The following is a 13904-nucleotide window of genomic DNA, read 5'->3' as shown; positions in this document are numbered from 1 at the left end:
GGGGCAGGCGCGGCACCGCGCCGCCCTGCCCGCGCCTCCCACGTGGTCTAGCGGTTAGGATTCCTGGTTTTCACCCAGGCGGCCCGGGTTCGACTCCCGGCGTGGGAAGACTGATTTTTCTTGCTCTTTTTGGTTGGTTGGTTTTTATTGTTTTGTTGTTTTTTTTGAGGGGGAGAAGGAAGGAATGGGGGTGGTGGTGGTGGTGGTGTCCTGCCGTTCCGTCCTGTCCAGGATTCCTTCTGCCAAAATGTTTTGGCTAGACAGGGCTGAAAGAAGTCACTGGGAAATGGAATGCATCTACATATCCCAAACCGGGAAAGGGGTCAATAATCCCCATATCCCATACCAGGGAATAGCATTCGTCTCCATATCGCAAACCAGGAAAAGGGCGTGGATCCCTATATCCCAAATAAGGAAACGGGCTGCATCCCCTTATGCCAAGCCAGGAAAGGGCATGCATCCCCATATCCCACACAAGGAAAAGACACACGTGCCCATATCCCAGACCAGGGAATAGGATTCATCCCCATATCCCAAACCAGGAAAAACAACATATCCAACAGCAGGAATGGGGATGCATGCAAATAGACCAGGAAAAGGGATGCATCCCCATTTCCCAAACCCAGAAAGGAGAGTAATCCCCATACCTGGTAACAGGAAAGGGGATACACCCCCGTATCCCAAACCAGCAATCTACATCTACATCCCCCAAAAGCACCATCCTGAAAAGCTGGGAATCTCACCCCTGAGGGCCATGCCAGCCCCAGCACAGCCTCCCTCCCTCCCCTGGGAACACTGATCCCGCCGGTTATTTTTAGTATCCCTCTCCCAGAGAGCAGAGTGGCTGGTTTCTCCCTCCAGCCCTGGATCCCCCGGTCCGAAGCGCATTCCCGGCGGGACCGGCCGCCCGCATGCACAAGAGGATGGGCGAGGCGGTCGCCCGGGTGGCCAGGAAGGTGAACGACACGGTGGAGAACAAAGCGGATTCCCTGGGTAAGCCCGGCGCTCCGTCCCGGCTCCCGCTCGGGGCCCGGACAAGGATCGGGTATCCCGGAGCAGGGCTCTATTTTTCACTGCCACAGTCTAAAAAAAGCTGTTGGCGTTCCCTCCCCGCAGCTCTGGAGAAGAGAAAGGCTCCCCCAAAGGGTCCTCATCCCGCAAAGCCAGAGCAGGTTCACAATATCCCATGGGATGTGTCCCTCCTTGCGAGCTGTGGCAGGAGCAGGTTTTCCCCTGTGTTGCCTTGTCAGATCTGTGTTTTCCTGCAATTTCCCCATTTACAGCTAATACCCAAGAGTTCATCAAAGGAGAGAGATGAAAGCCACTCGTTTTTATTCCCACCGGATTCCCGGCCCTGGGATATAAAGCAGCTTATGCCGGGAGCTGGAGCTTCGTGGCTCGGGCTCTCCACATCCTCCTGAGAGAAAGGTGGGAGGATGGAGCTTCCTCCATCAGCCCCCGCAGTGCCTTTGAGGAGGGGGCAAACAGAGCCCATCCTGGGGCTGGGATACTGGGTTTCCATCCCCAGCATCTCCTGGGAGGGGAAACAGAAACAACTCAGGACAAAACAAGACAAGGAGGTGAGAAGCACAATCAAATCTTTTTCCCTTCCCCACCTCTCGCCATGGGACAGCCAGCCATGACCGTGAGAAATCCAGCCGGGAGCATGCCCAGGGAAACCCCTGCTCCATCCCAGTCAGAGGAATAAGCATCCCTGCGCTGCTCAGGGAATTAGGGACAAGGGGAGCAGGATACAGAAGTTATCAGACCCTTGCCTGGGTCTCTCTGTGCGCAGATCTGGCCAACTGCAAACTGATGACCTTCCCTGTTGGAATCTACAAAGCCATGAGGAGCGTCACCGAGGGGATCCATCGCATCTCCCTGGCCAACAACGAGCTCAAGTCCATCACCGGCCGGTTCGTCACCACCTTCAGCCAGCTGACAGGTAAGGGACAGCCACTTCCAATCCTCTGGGACACTCCAGGAGCCCCCAGGCTGCTGCAGAGGGGGCAAAGCACCCAAGAGTCTCCTCTGAGCTCACACCTCATTGCGAGCGTTAGTTCAGACCCCCAAAAATCCATTTTTCCGTATACCTTCTGCCCCCTGAAGGACGAGAGTGCTGTTTCTGCGCTCACCCAGCCTTCCAAACTGATATCAGGCTGCTGTGGGGTCACTCATCACCCTCCAGCTCCCTCCAAGGATGGGGCTGAGGGTGGACGAGGACAAGAAATGCAGCTTGGGGATAACAACGGGGCATGGCAGAGACGGGGCAATCCAGGCTGTGCTGACTAATTAGTCCTCATCATGAGGAATCGGCGAGAGTTAATCACCGCAAGAGATGGGAGCGATCGTCGGCACCACAGGGACACCTCCCTGCGGAGCCCAGAGAATGCAGCCCGAGGCTAATCCGCTAAAAAAGGGCCATGCAAGCATCCAGAGCATCCAGCATCACGGTATTGAACACTGAGGACGGCGCTGAGGATGCTCTGGCAGCTTCTAAAAATCAATTTTGTTCCTCCATCGTACCCCACAAATGCCACTGTGGTGTGTGCCTGGGGAGGCTTCCCTTGTTCTGGAGCCGGAGCATCATCTGCGAGAACACCCCTAGGCTGGGGAAAGGAAACACGTCGAGCAAAGGAAATCAATTTTCATTTTCTAGACAGCACAACAAGCCCTGAAGGGGAAAAAATGACCTTGTTCCCCAGCAAGGGCTTTGCTCCACCAGTGAACCGATCACTCCGGTGATGAAATGTGCTGGGTCGCAGCAGGAACAGATGCCCCAGGGCTGGGGACAGCCTGAATAAGGCAGGACCTATAAATACCAGGTATTAGCAGGGGCAGGGCTGCTTGTGTGGGTATTTATAGTGCAGAAAGCCCTGTGTCACTGGAGAAGGGCGCTGGGACAGCGGGATTTGGGTTCCGTCCCCAGAAGTGTGGCCCCACAGGAGCTCATTTCTGGGGCAGGAAGGCAGCACGGACGGGCAAACTGTGAAAAATAGATATTTTTCACATCTAAAGACTTTTCATCCACCATTCCGTTTATTCCTCAGAAGGGCTTCAGGCACATGAATATAGAGAGCTAGCATTAAGCCATGACAAATGTCCATTGGGGAGAAAATTTCACTGACTTGATGAGGAACTATTCCTTATTTTTTTACAGATCCTGCTTGCAAAAGGCTGCCCAATTTCATTAGGAAAGCCTGAGGAAGCCAACAAAAGCATCACTCCTAAACGTGGTATTCCCAGCAGGCAAATCTAGAATGGCAACCACGCAAAATAGCGAAAAAAGAAAAAAAAAAAAAGCTCAATTTTTGGAGCTGGAATCCCACTGATGGCTGTAAATCAAGCCATGCATTAATTATTTTTTTCCCATCTTTTCCCCTTCATCTCACAACCTCTTTTCTTTCTTCCCAGAGCTCAACCTGGCAGGGAATTACCTGCACCGCCTGCCTGAGGAAATCACCTCCCTGCTGCACCTCCGGGCCATTGACCTCTCCCGAAACAGATTCCGGCGTTTCCCGGAGCCCCTGGCCACCGTCCCCGCCCTGGAGACCATCGACCTGGAAGAGAACGAGATTGCAGGTGAGGAGGAGCTTTTTCCCACTGGAAGAAAGGTGATTTAGCTTCACCCCTTGGGGTGATGCTGAATAATCAGAGAATAATCATGCTTAGCCATTTGGCCTTCCCGGTGTTTTCATCGCTTCCAAGGGAAAAGTCTGGCACTTCCAGCTGGGCTGACCCAGAATCCCCAGATTTTGTTAAAAAAAAACAGAGCTGATTGCAGAGCCCAGCCCCCCTCTCCTTGCTGCCAGGCTAAGCAAGGATGTGAGCCCACCTGAACATTTCCCAGAGCAAACATGAGCTGTTTAACACTACAAAATCCCCTAAAAATTGAATTTAAGGAATTATAAGAGACGCTCATCCCTCAGCCTTGCAGCTGCAGGAAAATCTTTTCATGTGCAAAAAGCTGAAGGCTTTGGAGTCTCCAAAAGCTGGGCAAAAGGGGCAGCTGTTGTACACAGATAAAAAAGGATTTATTTAGGAGGCAGCTTTCAAAGAGCCCGGGCTGGAGCATCCCACAGCCCCCACGGACCCCCAGGGAGGCAAATTTCGGAATCCACTCGATTTTGCTGTTTTATCTGGGATGGCTTCAGCTGCTGCTGGGAAAGCTGCTCCCTGCAACACGAGGTTTATTGACAGCCTCACATCAGCTGCTCCCCGGCTGTGCCTCGTAGAAACACTGGAATTAAAAACTGCTTCCACAGGAGTCAGAGAAAGACACATTTTTTCCTCGCCCTCTTTTTCTCTCTCACCTCCCGGAGAGAGCTGTCTCACTTTTAGTTCCTTCCATCACTTTTTGAGTTTAATTGGCTGATTTCAATCCGACCTGGTCTCCAAACAGCATTTTCCCTGTTTGTTTTGTGCAAGCAGGATGCTGGAAGGAGGGAACGAAGCTTTTTGGTGCCTTTTTCCCTGCTAAAAACAGGGAGGAAAGGCTGCATCCAGGGTTGCACCCAGCTGGATTGATGCTGGGTTGGGAGGAGAACTGGGCTGACAGGTTTGCTCACCTCCCACCAGGCTCCCCTCGGCTGGGAGGTGTTCTCCAGGTGTTGGGGAAAACAAAAGCAGAGGAAAATTTAACAATTTCAAACCAAAATGTTGTAGGGATATGTCCTAGTGGTGCACATGACACTGTCTGGCTGCAGAAATGGGTGATGTGAGCTTATTTTACACAGTTTCTGGAAAGGGAAGAGGTAGAAACCGGAAAGCCAGGGGGGTTTCAGCCCATTTTATACAAGGAAACAAAAATTTGGGAAATCACATTACTCCTACCAACCCTTCCCAAACAGGTCCCAGGCTCCCCTGCACCTGAGCTTCTGTTTGTAAGGTTGCAGATCCCCTGGTTTGTGGTGCTGTGCCTATGTTGGTTCTGCCTGTCCTCCTCTGCCATCCCAGGGATGCTGGAGAGGCTCCTGCCAGGGCTGCAAACACGATTTAAAAGCTCCTGCTGAAAGGGCTGAGTGACCTCCTAAGATACATTGACATATTGAGCCGGAGGTGGTTGGTAGGTAATGTTTTCCATAGGGAAACAGGAGTGAAAAGAGATTAATTAATGCCTGCCTGGAGGCTGTGGGCTCTGTGAAAGGAGACATTTAGTGCCACAAGCCACCCTTTTCATCTAAATAAGCTCTTCACCCTGGCCTGTAATTATGTGTATATTACTGTCAGTGCTTTTAACTCTTTCCCTGATAATTAGAGTTATATCAAATCAGCATTTTAAGCTCCACAAATCCATGGGGATGTTTTGGTGCCTGGAGCTTCAGCTTCTCTTTCCCTTATTCCTTGATTAATGGTTTAATAGGGATGATGTTGAGACTGCTGCCAAGGCTGGGGAGGTCACTGCTGGGGGCAACTGTGGTTAATTTTGTCCTCCTGAGAATGTGGAGATGGGATAAAGGGGGATGGTTTCAAACTCAAAGTAGGGTTAGATGGGATATTGGGAAGAAATTCTTCCCTTTGAGGGTGATGAGACACTGACACAGAGACGCTGTGGGTTCCTGCAAGTGTCCAAGGCCAGGTTGGAAGGGGCTTACAGCAACCTGGAACAGTGGAAGGAGTGGAAGGAGTCTCTGCTTCCTCATCCATCCAGGGATGAGCATGAAGGTCCCTTCCAACCCAGAGCATCCACTTATTGTCACATTCTGCTTTAATCACGTAAAAGCCTTTTCCCTCCCTGTTTTTTGCTTGACTGGTGGAGCCAGCATGAATAATTCAGGCTCAAATGCAAGTGCCTCATCCATGGGGAAGGCAGCAAGTGACGCTTTGGGTTGTTTTTAGAGGAATTTGTGGCTCTCAGGGCACAACCTGACAGGCTGCATTGTGTGCCCTGCCTGTCCCTTCATGCCAGAGGTGAGTCACTGCTCCTTACCTGGAAATCAGGTGCAGAGCTGACCTGGGAAGGTCTTGGTCCCCAAAACACTTTACTAAACTCCCTAATTTAAGCAAAATGGGTGAAAGCACTTTTAACTTTATCGTGCTGCCTAAGAGGATGATTAAACTTCTTATTCTCCACTTCACTAGACGATGATTAAATAGGAAGATCTATGAAAAAAAAAAAATATTACTTTTGTGCTTCAAGGGAAAAAAAAACAAACAACAAAAGCCGAGCAAAATGATACAGGGGAATAGCAGTGAACAAATCCACCATGAAGAAGAGTTATTAAAAAAAATTCATGTGAAGCTCTGCCTGATGAGATGTGAACTCCTAGGGAATTTGTATATGGAAAATAGCACTGTCTTCTGGAGGCAAAAGAGGGGAAAAAACAAAGGCATCGAAGTGTTTGAGTCTTTTTCCAGCATAAAATAAGTTTCATGGGTTTAAAATCACATAATCATCTACCAGACACAATTACAACCCTGCAGTTCTGCTCCAGGTGCTGGCAGAAGAAACAGGAGCTGGGATATAAAAGGCTCTTGTGATTTCGGCGTCCAAATTAAGAAGAAATTGGTTTAGGTAAATCAGACAGGTGGGCTTTGCAAGCCCAAAATATTGTGAATTGTAGCAAAACCTATCACCTTTTAATGAGCTTAATGGGTTAGGTTTTCATATCAGTTTCCTCCCTCAGCTCTCAGTGAATTCACATTGGGACCATCCAGCTGAGCTGCACCCTTTTTTTTTTTAATGCAAAGTTTGTTAATGCAATGTTTTCTAAAGGACAGCACCCAAATCCATGGAAATTGCAAAATAGAAGGGTGCCTGTTGATGGCTGAGAGCCATTTTGCAGCCTGTCCAACAAGGGCAAAGACCACGTGCTCTCCTGTCAGCTTGGAGAGGGCTCCTGGGCATTGCAACACCAGGGATAAAATCAGGGAATAAGTCCTTGAATCCCAATTTAGTGTCCCAGCAGGACTGGGAGAACTGAAGGGCAGCGCCCACATTGGATATCTTGGTGTCTGCACCTCGCTGACACATTCCATAGAATCACAGGATCATTTAGGTTGGAAAAGACCTCAAAGACCATTGAGTCCAACCGATAACCATTTGCCTGAGCAGATGGATAAATTAATATTTCACCACCTTCCTGCTTTGATCAAAGCAGATCATCAAGAGGAGCTTTCATCCCTTCCACCCCTCCAGGATGGATTCTCACCTCCGTGCTCTCTTTCCAGAGGTGCCCATGGATAAATTGGCCTCCATGGCGTTGCTGCGGAGCCTCAACCTGCGGGCGAACCCCGTCGGCCCCGAGGTGCGGCTGCTGGTCCAGCCCCTCGTTCCCTTCGACCTGCTGCTGTCTCCAGAGGAGCCCATCCCTAAAGCCTGACAGGATCCCAGGGTGCCCGAGCTGTCCCAAGAGTGGTCCCACGAGAGTGGTTTGGCTTAGGTCAGTCCCTGCTATGCCCCTGTTTCTGTCCCAAACCCGAGCGAGTGCCTCGATTTTCCTAAATTAAAAGCAAGCAGCAGGGCTCCCCCGTGAAGGGATGGCTCTGCCAAGTCCCAAGCCAGGCAATCTCCTGCTTATGTGTTTTTGGGGATGCAGAGGAGCTGCAAGAGGAGCTGGGGGGAGATCTGGATGTTCACCCTCCCAGCTGGGCGCTGGTGGGGAGCAGCTGAGATAGTGGAGGGCATCCCTGCGGCTGTAAGGGTTCTCCCTGGAATTGCTGACGTGGTGGTGTGCCAAGTGCCTGATTAAATGCTTTCCTGTTTCATCAGGGGGTTTGTATCTGATTAAATTCGAATTACCAGTCTTGTCCTTAAAGAAGCCCCTTCTCACAGCTGCTCACTGCAGCCTCCAGCTGGATTCTCACAGACCCAAGCAGTATTTCCCTGGAAAAATCCTTGTTTTCCAAGGAATTTTTGTTCCCTTCTGTTTTTTCACCGTGGAAACCAGTGCCACACAATGCCAGTGGGTCCCCACAGGCTGCTCACCCCGTGGGTGTCCCCAGAAGTGTGCATCCACCTCTCGGGTGCTGTAGTTCTTGAGCTGTGCTGATTCCCTTCCCAGGAAGAAATATCCTGGAGAAAGTGGCTTCTCGGTGGCAGGGAGGCCACTTCCAAGCACATCCATGTCCCTTAGCAGCTGGCTGCCTGCAAAAAAACCCTCAAAAACTCCTGGGAGAAACCCCAGGTGTTATCTCAAAACGCCTTGTTTAAACATCTCCCTTGTTTGTTCCTTCGGGTATTTAACGGGCAAACACTTCCCAATGCTCCGTGCGGGCTGGGGACTGCCAGGAATTGTAAATGCTGTAAACATTTAACTTCTAGGCTTGCCAAACTTTGGTAAAAGATTATGGTAAGAGATGCTGGGCGTGCTGGAGGAGCTGGGGTTAAGTGGAGCAGCCTGGAGCCAGGACCAGCATCCCTAACATCGTGTTGCTTTTCCCTGCGTGTGGATTCATGGATGTGGGATCTCCCCACTCGTCTTGAGGCTCCTGGCATATTTTCCTGCCGGGATGGACAGTGGAGCTGCCGGGGACACCGGCCATCTGCTGCCAGCATCAGTGTGGGGACCTCGGCGGCAGCGAGGGGACAGAGAGCCGGACTCTCCCTAGGGACCGAACCTTCTCCCTTCCCTCTCCTTGCCCCGCGTGGGCTGCCCGCCCCCGTGCTGCCTCATCGGCGGGGGGCTGCGTGCGGGTCCCCCGGTATCCATGGCGATGGGAGGCTGCTTCCCCCCGCGCCCCCTCCCCTTCTCCGCTGCAGCCGGCGAGCAGCCGCAACCGGAGCGGCGGCACCGGAGCTCCGGAGCGGGCTGGAGGGACGGGGGGCGAGCTGCGCCCTCTCCCCGGGCAGCCCATCGCCTCCGGCGGTAGCTCCTGCACGGCAGCGATGCAGCCCCCGGAGCCGGGTCGGGCCGGAGGAGGTGAGTGCCAAGAGCTGATTGATTTTATCCCCCAGAAAAGCTATCCACCCCTCATCCCCCTATTCCATCAGACCAGCCTTTCCCTGCGGTGGTTTCCCACAGCCAGGAAAGGAGGTGGGTGGTCCATCGCCCCCTGTCCGGTCCCCCCCATCCCCCTGCCACCACGTCCGAGATGTCAGTGCTGAACTGAGGACGCCTCCATCCATCCATCCATCCATCCATCCATCCATCCATCCATCCATCCATCCATTCATCCCCAACCCAGGTGCTCAACAGCCCCTTATTTTCCTTTCCCCATCCTCCACCTGGCTTTTAAAACCACCTCCAAATCCATAGGACACTAACCTCCTGCTCATGCTGCACTGCAGCCCCAAAAGATAAAGTCCAGCGAAGTTTTAGGCTTAATGTCACAGGTTTTGGGTAATCTCATCACAGTCTTTGTTATTGTTCCTGTTTACAAAGCTGGTTCATGTATCTGATAGAATCTTTCCCCCTCGATCCCGCTACTCCCTTGCCCCTCCAAGAGGCTCCTTCTCCTGTGTGGGCTGCAAACCACCCCCAGCGCCTTTCTGAATCCCCACTGGAAATGTCTTGCCCAAATCCTGCACCCAGGACTGGGGAGTTAGGGGCTGGATAGGGCCGGAATCCTGAGGAAGACGGTGGTCCCTGTGGCTGGGAAAAGCATCTCGGCTGGAGAGCTGAGCACCAGGCACGGGGATAGGGGGGATGCTCCAGCTGCCCATCACACAGCGGCTTTGCAGGGCTGTCCTACAGGCGCTTAAAGCTAAAATGTGCCTTTCCTCGCCTCACCACTGCAGCCTGGATCCTCCCGGAGTCAGTCCCGTCACCGCTGCAGGCAGCTCCTGCCCACGCCCGGCATCCTCCCGCATCCCTGCCTGCGTGCGGCTGGGGAAGCCCGAGGGTGGGAGCTGCGGAGCCCCGTTCCATCCGTAGTGACAAAATTCCACCCCCGCGCCTCCATCAGAAGCTCCCCGCTAATGATCAGAATGACAACTCTCGCTTTACATGGGAGGGGAGGGTGTCCTCTGCCCCAGCCCCTTTCCCTTGGTTATTGCGGCTTTGCTGGGCAGAACAAGATTTTGGGGAATATGGAATTGTAAAGCTTGGAAGCAGAAGGAGAAGCAGCGGGGGCAGGGATGCTCCCAGGCCAGCCCGGACACAGCTCCCATAAGGCCAGAGCATTGGAGTGTCAGGATGTGGATTTGTCTTCCTTCCATCATCCCTAAAGAGATCAGGGTATCTTCTGGGCTGCTCACCAAAAGAACGATGCAAATAATAATGATATCAAGTAATAACAATATCAAACAATAATGATATCAAATAATCATTATATCAGTGATATCAAACCATAACGGTGTAAAATAATAATTCAGCCAAGGTGCTGCAGAAGTTTGAGCTGTGTAACCCAAGGAGGAGGAGACTTGTTGGGGCACAAAGATAAGTCCAGCAGGACATGTCCCAGCCAGTCTGGGCACTGGAATAAATATGAAAACCCACCTCTGGAGGCATTAAGAAATGAAGGGAATAATTGCTTTATTCTCTCCTGGCTTCATTTTCCTGCCTTGCCTTTCCCAGGCCCTTCCTATGGCACCTGGTGGCCCAACTCCAGCGCCAGCCACCTCCTGAGGGAGAACTACACCTTCCTGGCGTACTACCAGCATTCCTCCCCCGTGGCCCTCATGTTCATCCTGGCCTACACCTTCATCTTCCTCATGTGTGTGATCGGCAACGTCCTGGTGTGCTTCGTCGTGGTGAAGAACCGCCAGATGCGCACAGTCACCAACATGTTCCTCCTCAACCTGGCCATCAGTGACCTGCTGGTGGGCATCTTCTGCATGCCCACCACCCTGGTGGACAACCTCATCACAGGTGAGCAGGGCAGAGGAAGGGGAGAGACGTGAGGAACGGAGAGAAAGTGCCCCCCATGCATGAGTGGGAAACATCCTTTCTTTTTTGGTTTTTTTTTTTTGTGAGGTTTTGGCCATTTGTGGTAAAATAAGTTTGACCCTAATGTTGCATTTGCATATTTGTTTGAAGTTCAGCCATTCTTCACCAAGCAACGCTGAAAAAAACTCCTACTCTTCCTGCATCCACCTTCTCCCGTGCTGGCTCAGATCTGCCTGTTGACCTTTCCAGAGATAAGGGAGTTGGGAGGGGCCAGCTGCAGCAGCGGCCAGGCCATGGGGCAGGGTTTGTATTTATTGATTATGGGGTGTGATCTATTTATTGCCTTGATATTGGGGACACGAAACAAGATGTAAGTCCTTCTGATTAAGGATCCCAAAGCCGGTAGGAAAAACGACAGCCTCCGCGTTCCTTGAGTTTCTAAGTGTAATGTGCGTCTTTTTTACCAATCTTGGGGTTCTTCTTCAAGGATCCATGCTGCTAAAGGCTATCTCCACACAAGCCCCCTGTTAGGAGCACGACTTAGCATCCCCCAGCAACAACACAGTGGGTGGGGACACCTGAAGGGAGCTGGGTGAGCCAGAGGCACCTACAGCCTCCATGGTGTCCCCTCACAGGTTGGCCCTTTGACAACACCATGTGCAAAATGAGTGGTCTGGTGCAGGGCATGTCCGTCTCCGCCTCCGTTTTCACGCTGGTCGCCATCGCTGTGGAGAGGTACGTCAGCATGGGAACGTGGGGACGTGGGGACCAGGCAATCTCCAGCAGGTCCAGGTGCCCTGTGCGGCTCCCATTGCGAGAAAACTCCTGGGAATGTCAGGAACTTGTCGCAGCTCTCCAGGAAGACCACAGAGCTGTCCATGGGGTATTCCAGCAAGGTGTCCTTCCCCTGGGACTGAAAACACCAACCTATCCCTGCCACCAAAAGACACGTGTAAAGAGCAACCCACCTCCCCCTCCATTCCCACCTCTGGGTCCTGGCTGCCCTCCTTCCCCAGTGATGTCCCCACCAGGTGTCCAAAGCCACCACCATCTGTTCTCCCACAGGTTTCGCTGCATTGTCCACCCCTTCCGGCAGAAGCTGACGCTGAGGAAAGCCCTGCTGACCATCGCCATCATCTGGGTGCTGGCCCTGCTCATCATGTGCCCTGCTGCCGTCACCCTGACTGTCACCAGGGAGGAGCACCACTTCATGGTGGACACCTACAACAACTCCTACCCTCTCTATTCCTGTTGGGAGGCCTGGCCCGAGACAGAGATGAGGAGGATCTACACCATCGTCCTCTTCTCCCACATCTACGTGGCTCCCCTCGCCCTCATCGTCATCATGTACGCCCGCATCGCCTTCAAGCTCTTCAAGTCAGTTGCACCTGCCCACGGCGGAGAGGAGCCGGAGGGGAGGAGGATCTCCCGGAGGAAGGCCAAGGTCATCAACATGCTCATCATTGTTGCCCTCTTCTTCACCATCTCCTGGCTGCCCCTCTGGACACTGATGCTGCTGACAGACTACGGGCGGCTGAGCGAGGGCCAGCTCCGCCTGCTCGCCGTCTACGTCTACCCGTTCGCCCACTGGTTGGCCTTCTTCAACAGCAGCGCCAACCCCATCATCTATGGCTACTTCAATGAGAACTTCCGGCGAGGCTTCCAGGAGGTCTTCAGGGCCCCCCTCTGCTCGCTCCGCTGCCAGCGCAGGCCCTACGCCCCCCGGAGCCACGGCCGCGGGACCCTCTTTGGCACCCGCAACCGCATCTTCACCCAGGCGCGGAACAGCGACTCGCCGGCCGTGTCCGAGTCAGGGCCGCTGGCCCCGCGCCGCACTGGTGTCCCAGCATGGGACAGCTAAGGAGCCATGGCCACCAATCCACTCTGGACCAAGGGCTTGCAGGGTGGGGAGTGGGGATTTGCCCTGTCGTGGCCATGAGACATCAAAATAAAGGTGTGTCCTACTGATGCCTTGTGCATGGCTTGGCTCCTCCACTTCCCGCACGGCACCATCCAGAGGGCCCCCAGCCGAGCCCCCTGGCACCACAGGCCCCTGGGCCCTGCCAGAACCCCCCTTACCCAGCCCCAGTCCAGGCATGGGGCCAGGGAATCCAGGGAGAACGGGCCGTCCTGTGGCATGCTTGGCCATGCCACGGAGCACCATGCTGTGCCGTGCCAAGCCATGCCACGCCATGTCAAACCACATTGCCATGGCCATGCCAGGCAGGACCAAGATGGATTGTGCTGGTCCATGCTACCCATGCTATGGTGGCCACAGGGAATGGACCCTTCCATGGCTATTCCATGGATGGGTGATGCTGAGGCCATCCCATGCTGCTGTGGCCATGCTGGACCAAGCTGGGCTGGACCATGCCATCCCATGCTATTGTGTCACTGCTAGAGCAAGTCACGCCACACAGGACAATGTCACTCCTTGCATCTGTGGCCATTCTGGACCACATCCCACCATTCCGCAGTGGCCATGCCACGCAGGACCAAGCCAGTCCATGCCACCCCATGCTGTTACACCTGTGCTGGGTAGAATCATGCCATGCCGGATTGTGCCATCCCACCCTTCTGTGGCCACTCCAGGCAGGATCACGCCATGCTGGACCACGCCACCGCTTGCTACCGGGGCCATGCTGAGCTGTGCTGGGCTAGGACCATGCTGCGCCGGTCCATGCCAGCCCATGCTGTTGTGGCCATGGCAAGCAGGACCCTTACATGTGGGAAAAACCATTCCCAGCTGAGAAGGACCATTCCAAGCCAGGCAGGACCATTCCCAGCCATGAAGAACCATTCCAAGCTGTGCAGGGCCATTCCAAGCCAGGAAGAACCATTCCCAGCCATGAAGAACCATTCCAAGGCAGGAAGAACCATTCCCAGCCAGGCAAGGCTATTCCAAGCCGGGAAGAACCATTCCAAGCTGGGCAGGACCATTCCCGGCCGGGTAGAACCATTCCAAGCCGGGAAGAACCATTCCCGGCCAGGTAGAACCATTCCCAGCCAGGCTGGACAATTCCCACCCGGGAAGAACCATTCCCAGCTGGATAGAACCATTCCCAGCTGGACAGAACCATTCCCAGCTGGATAGAACTATTCCCAGGTGGATAGAACCATTCCAAACTGGATAGA

General features: G+C 53.5%; 2 protein-coding genes and 1 non-coding gene across 5 annotated transcripts; all 3 read left to right on the top strand.

Annotated features, from left to right (window-relative positions):
• Nucleotides 1-36: 36 nt before the first annotated feature.
• On the top strand, nucleotides 37-108 carry TRNAE-UUC (transfer RNA glutamic acid (anticodon UUC)). Its single transcript has one exon. It is a non-coding gene; the product is annotated as a tRNA-Glu (tRNA).
• A 700-nt stretch (nucleotides 109-808) lies between these two features.
• LRRC20 (leucine rich repeat containing 20) lies at nucleotides 809-7707 on the top strand. The gene is made up of 4 exons (XM_058841334.1): nucleotides 809-993; nucleotides 1796-1945; nucleotides 3415-3582; nucleotides 7171-7707. Exons 1-4 carry the CDS (start codon nucleotides 912-914, stop codon nucleotides 7320-7322), a joined length of 552 nt encoding a protein of 183 aa, XP_058697317.1. The 5' UTR covers nucleotides 809-911; the 3' UTR covers nucleotides 7323-7707.
• A 111-nt stretch (nucleotides 7708-7818) lies between these two features.
• On the top strand, nucleotides 7819-12734 carry NPFFR1 (neuropeptide FF receptor 1). 3 transcript variants are annotated; one of them, XM_058841301.1, is made up of 4 exons: nucleotides 7819-8861; nucleotides 10458-10751; nucleotides 11405-11504; nucleotides 11835-12734. In XM_058841301.1, the coding sequence occupies exons 1-4, from the start codon at nucleotides 8828-8830 to the stop codon at nucleotides 12628-12630; spliced, it is 1224 nt and encodes a 407-aa protein (XP_058697284.1). In that variant the 5' UTR covers nucleotides 7819-8827; the 3' UTR covers nucleotides 12631-12734. The 3 variants fall into 3 exon arrangements, with proteins under 3 accessions (XP_058697284.1, XP_058697282.1, XP_058697283.1); XM_058841299.1 differs by having other exon boundaries at nucleotides 11405-12734; XM_058841300.1 differs by lacking the exons at nucleotides 7819-8861; nucleotides 10458-10751 and adding an exon at nucleotides 10874-11072 and having other exon boundaries at nucleotides 11405-12734.
• The last annotated feature ends 1170 nt before the right edge of the window (nucleotides 12735-13904 follow it).

This window comes from Poecile atricapillus, chromosome 6 (genome assembly GCF_030490865.1).
Source record: "Poecile atricapillus isolate bPoeAtr1 chromosome 6, bPoeAtr1.hap1, whole genome shotgun sequence".
Lineage (NCBI taxonomy): Eukaryota > Metazoa > Chordata > Aves > Passeriformes > Paridae > Poecile > Poecile atricapillus.
The sequence above is the reverse complement of the archived record's forward strand: the minus strand, read 5'-3'. Positions and strand labels throughout refer to the sequence as shown.

Excerpts from the sequence above, each read along its gene's own strand:
- LRRC20 (XM_058841334.1), top strand. The coding sequence starts at position 912 with ATGCACAAGAGGATGGGCGAGGCGGTCGCCCGGGTGGCCAGGAAGGTG. Across the intron at positions 1,946-3,414 it reads CACCTTCAGCCAGCTGACAG|AGCTCAACCTGGCAGGGAAT; the intron begins GTAAGGGACAGC and ends CTTTCTTCCCAG. Across the intron at positions 3,583-7,170 it reads GGAAGAGAACGAGATTGCAG|AGGTGCCCATGGATAAATTG; the intron begins GTGAGGAGGAGC and ends CTCTCTTTCCAG.
- NPFFR1 (XM_058841299.1), top strand. The coding sequence starts at position 8,828 with ATGCAGCCCCCGGAGCCGGGTCGGGCCGGAGGAG. Across the intron at positions 8,862-10,457 it reads GCCGGGTCGGGCCGGAGGAG|GCCCTTCCTATGGCACCTGG; the intron begins GTGAGTGCCAAG and ends TGCCTTTCCCAG. Across the intron at positions 10,752-11,404 it reads GGTGGACAACCTCATCACAG|GTTGGCCCTTTGACAACACC; the intron begins GTGAGCAGGGCA and ends GTCCCCTCACAG.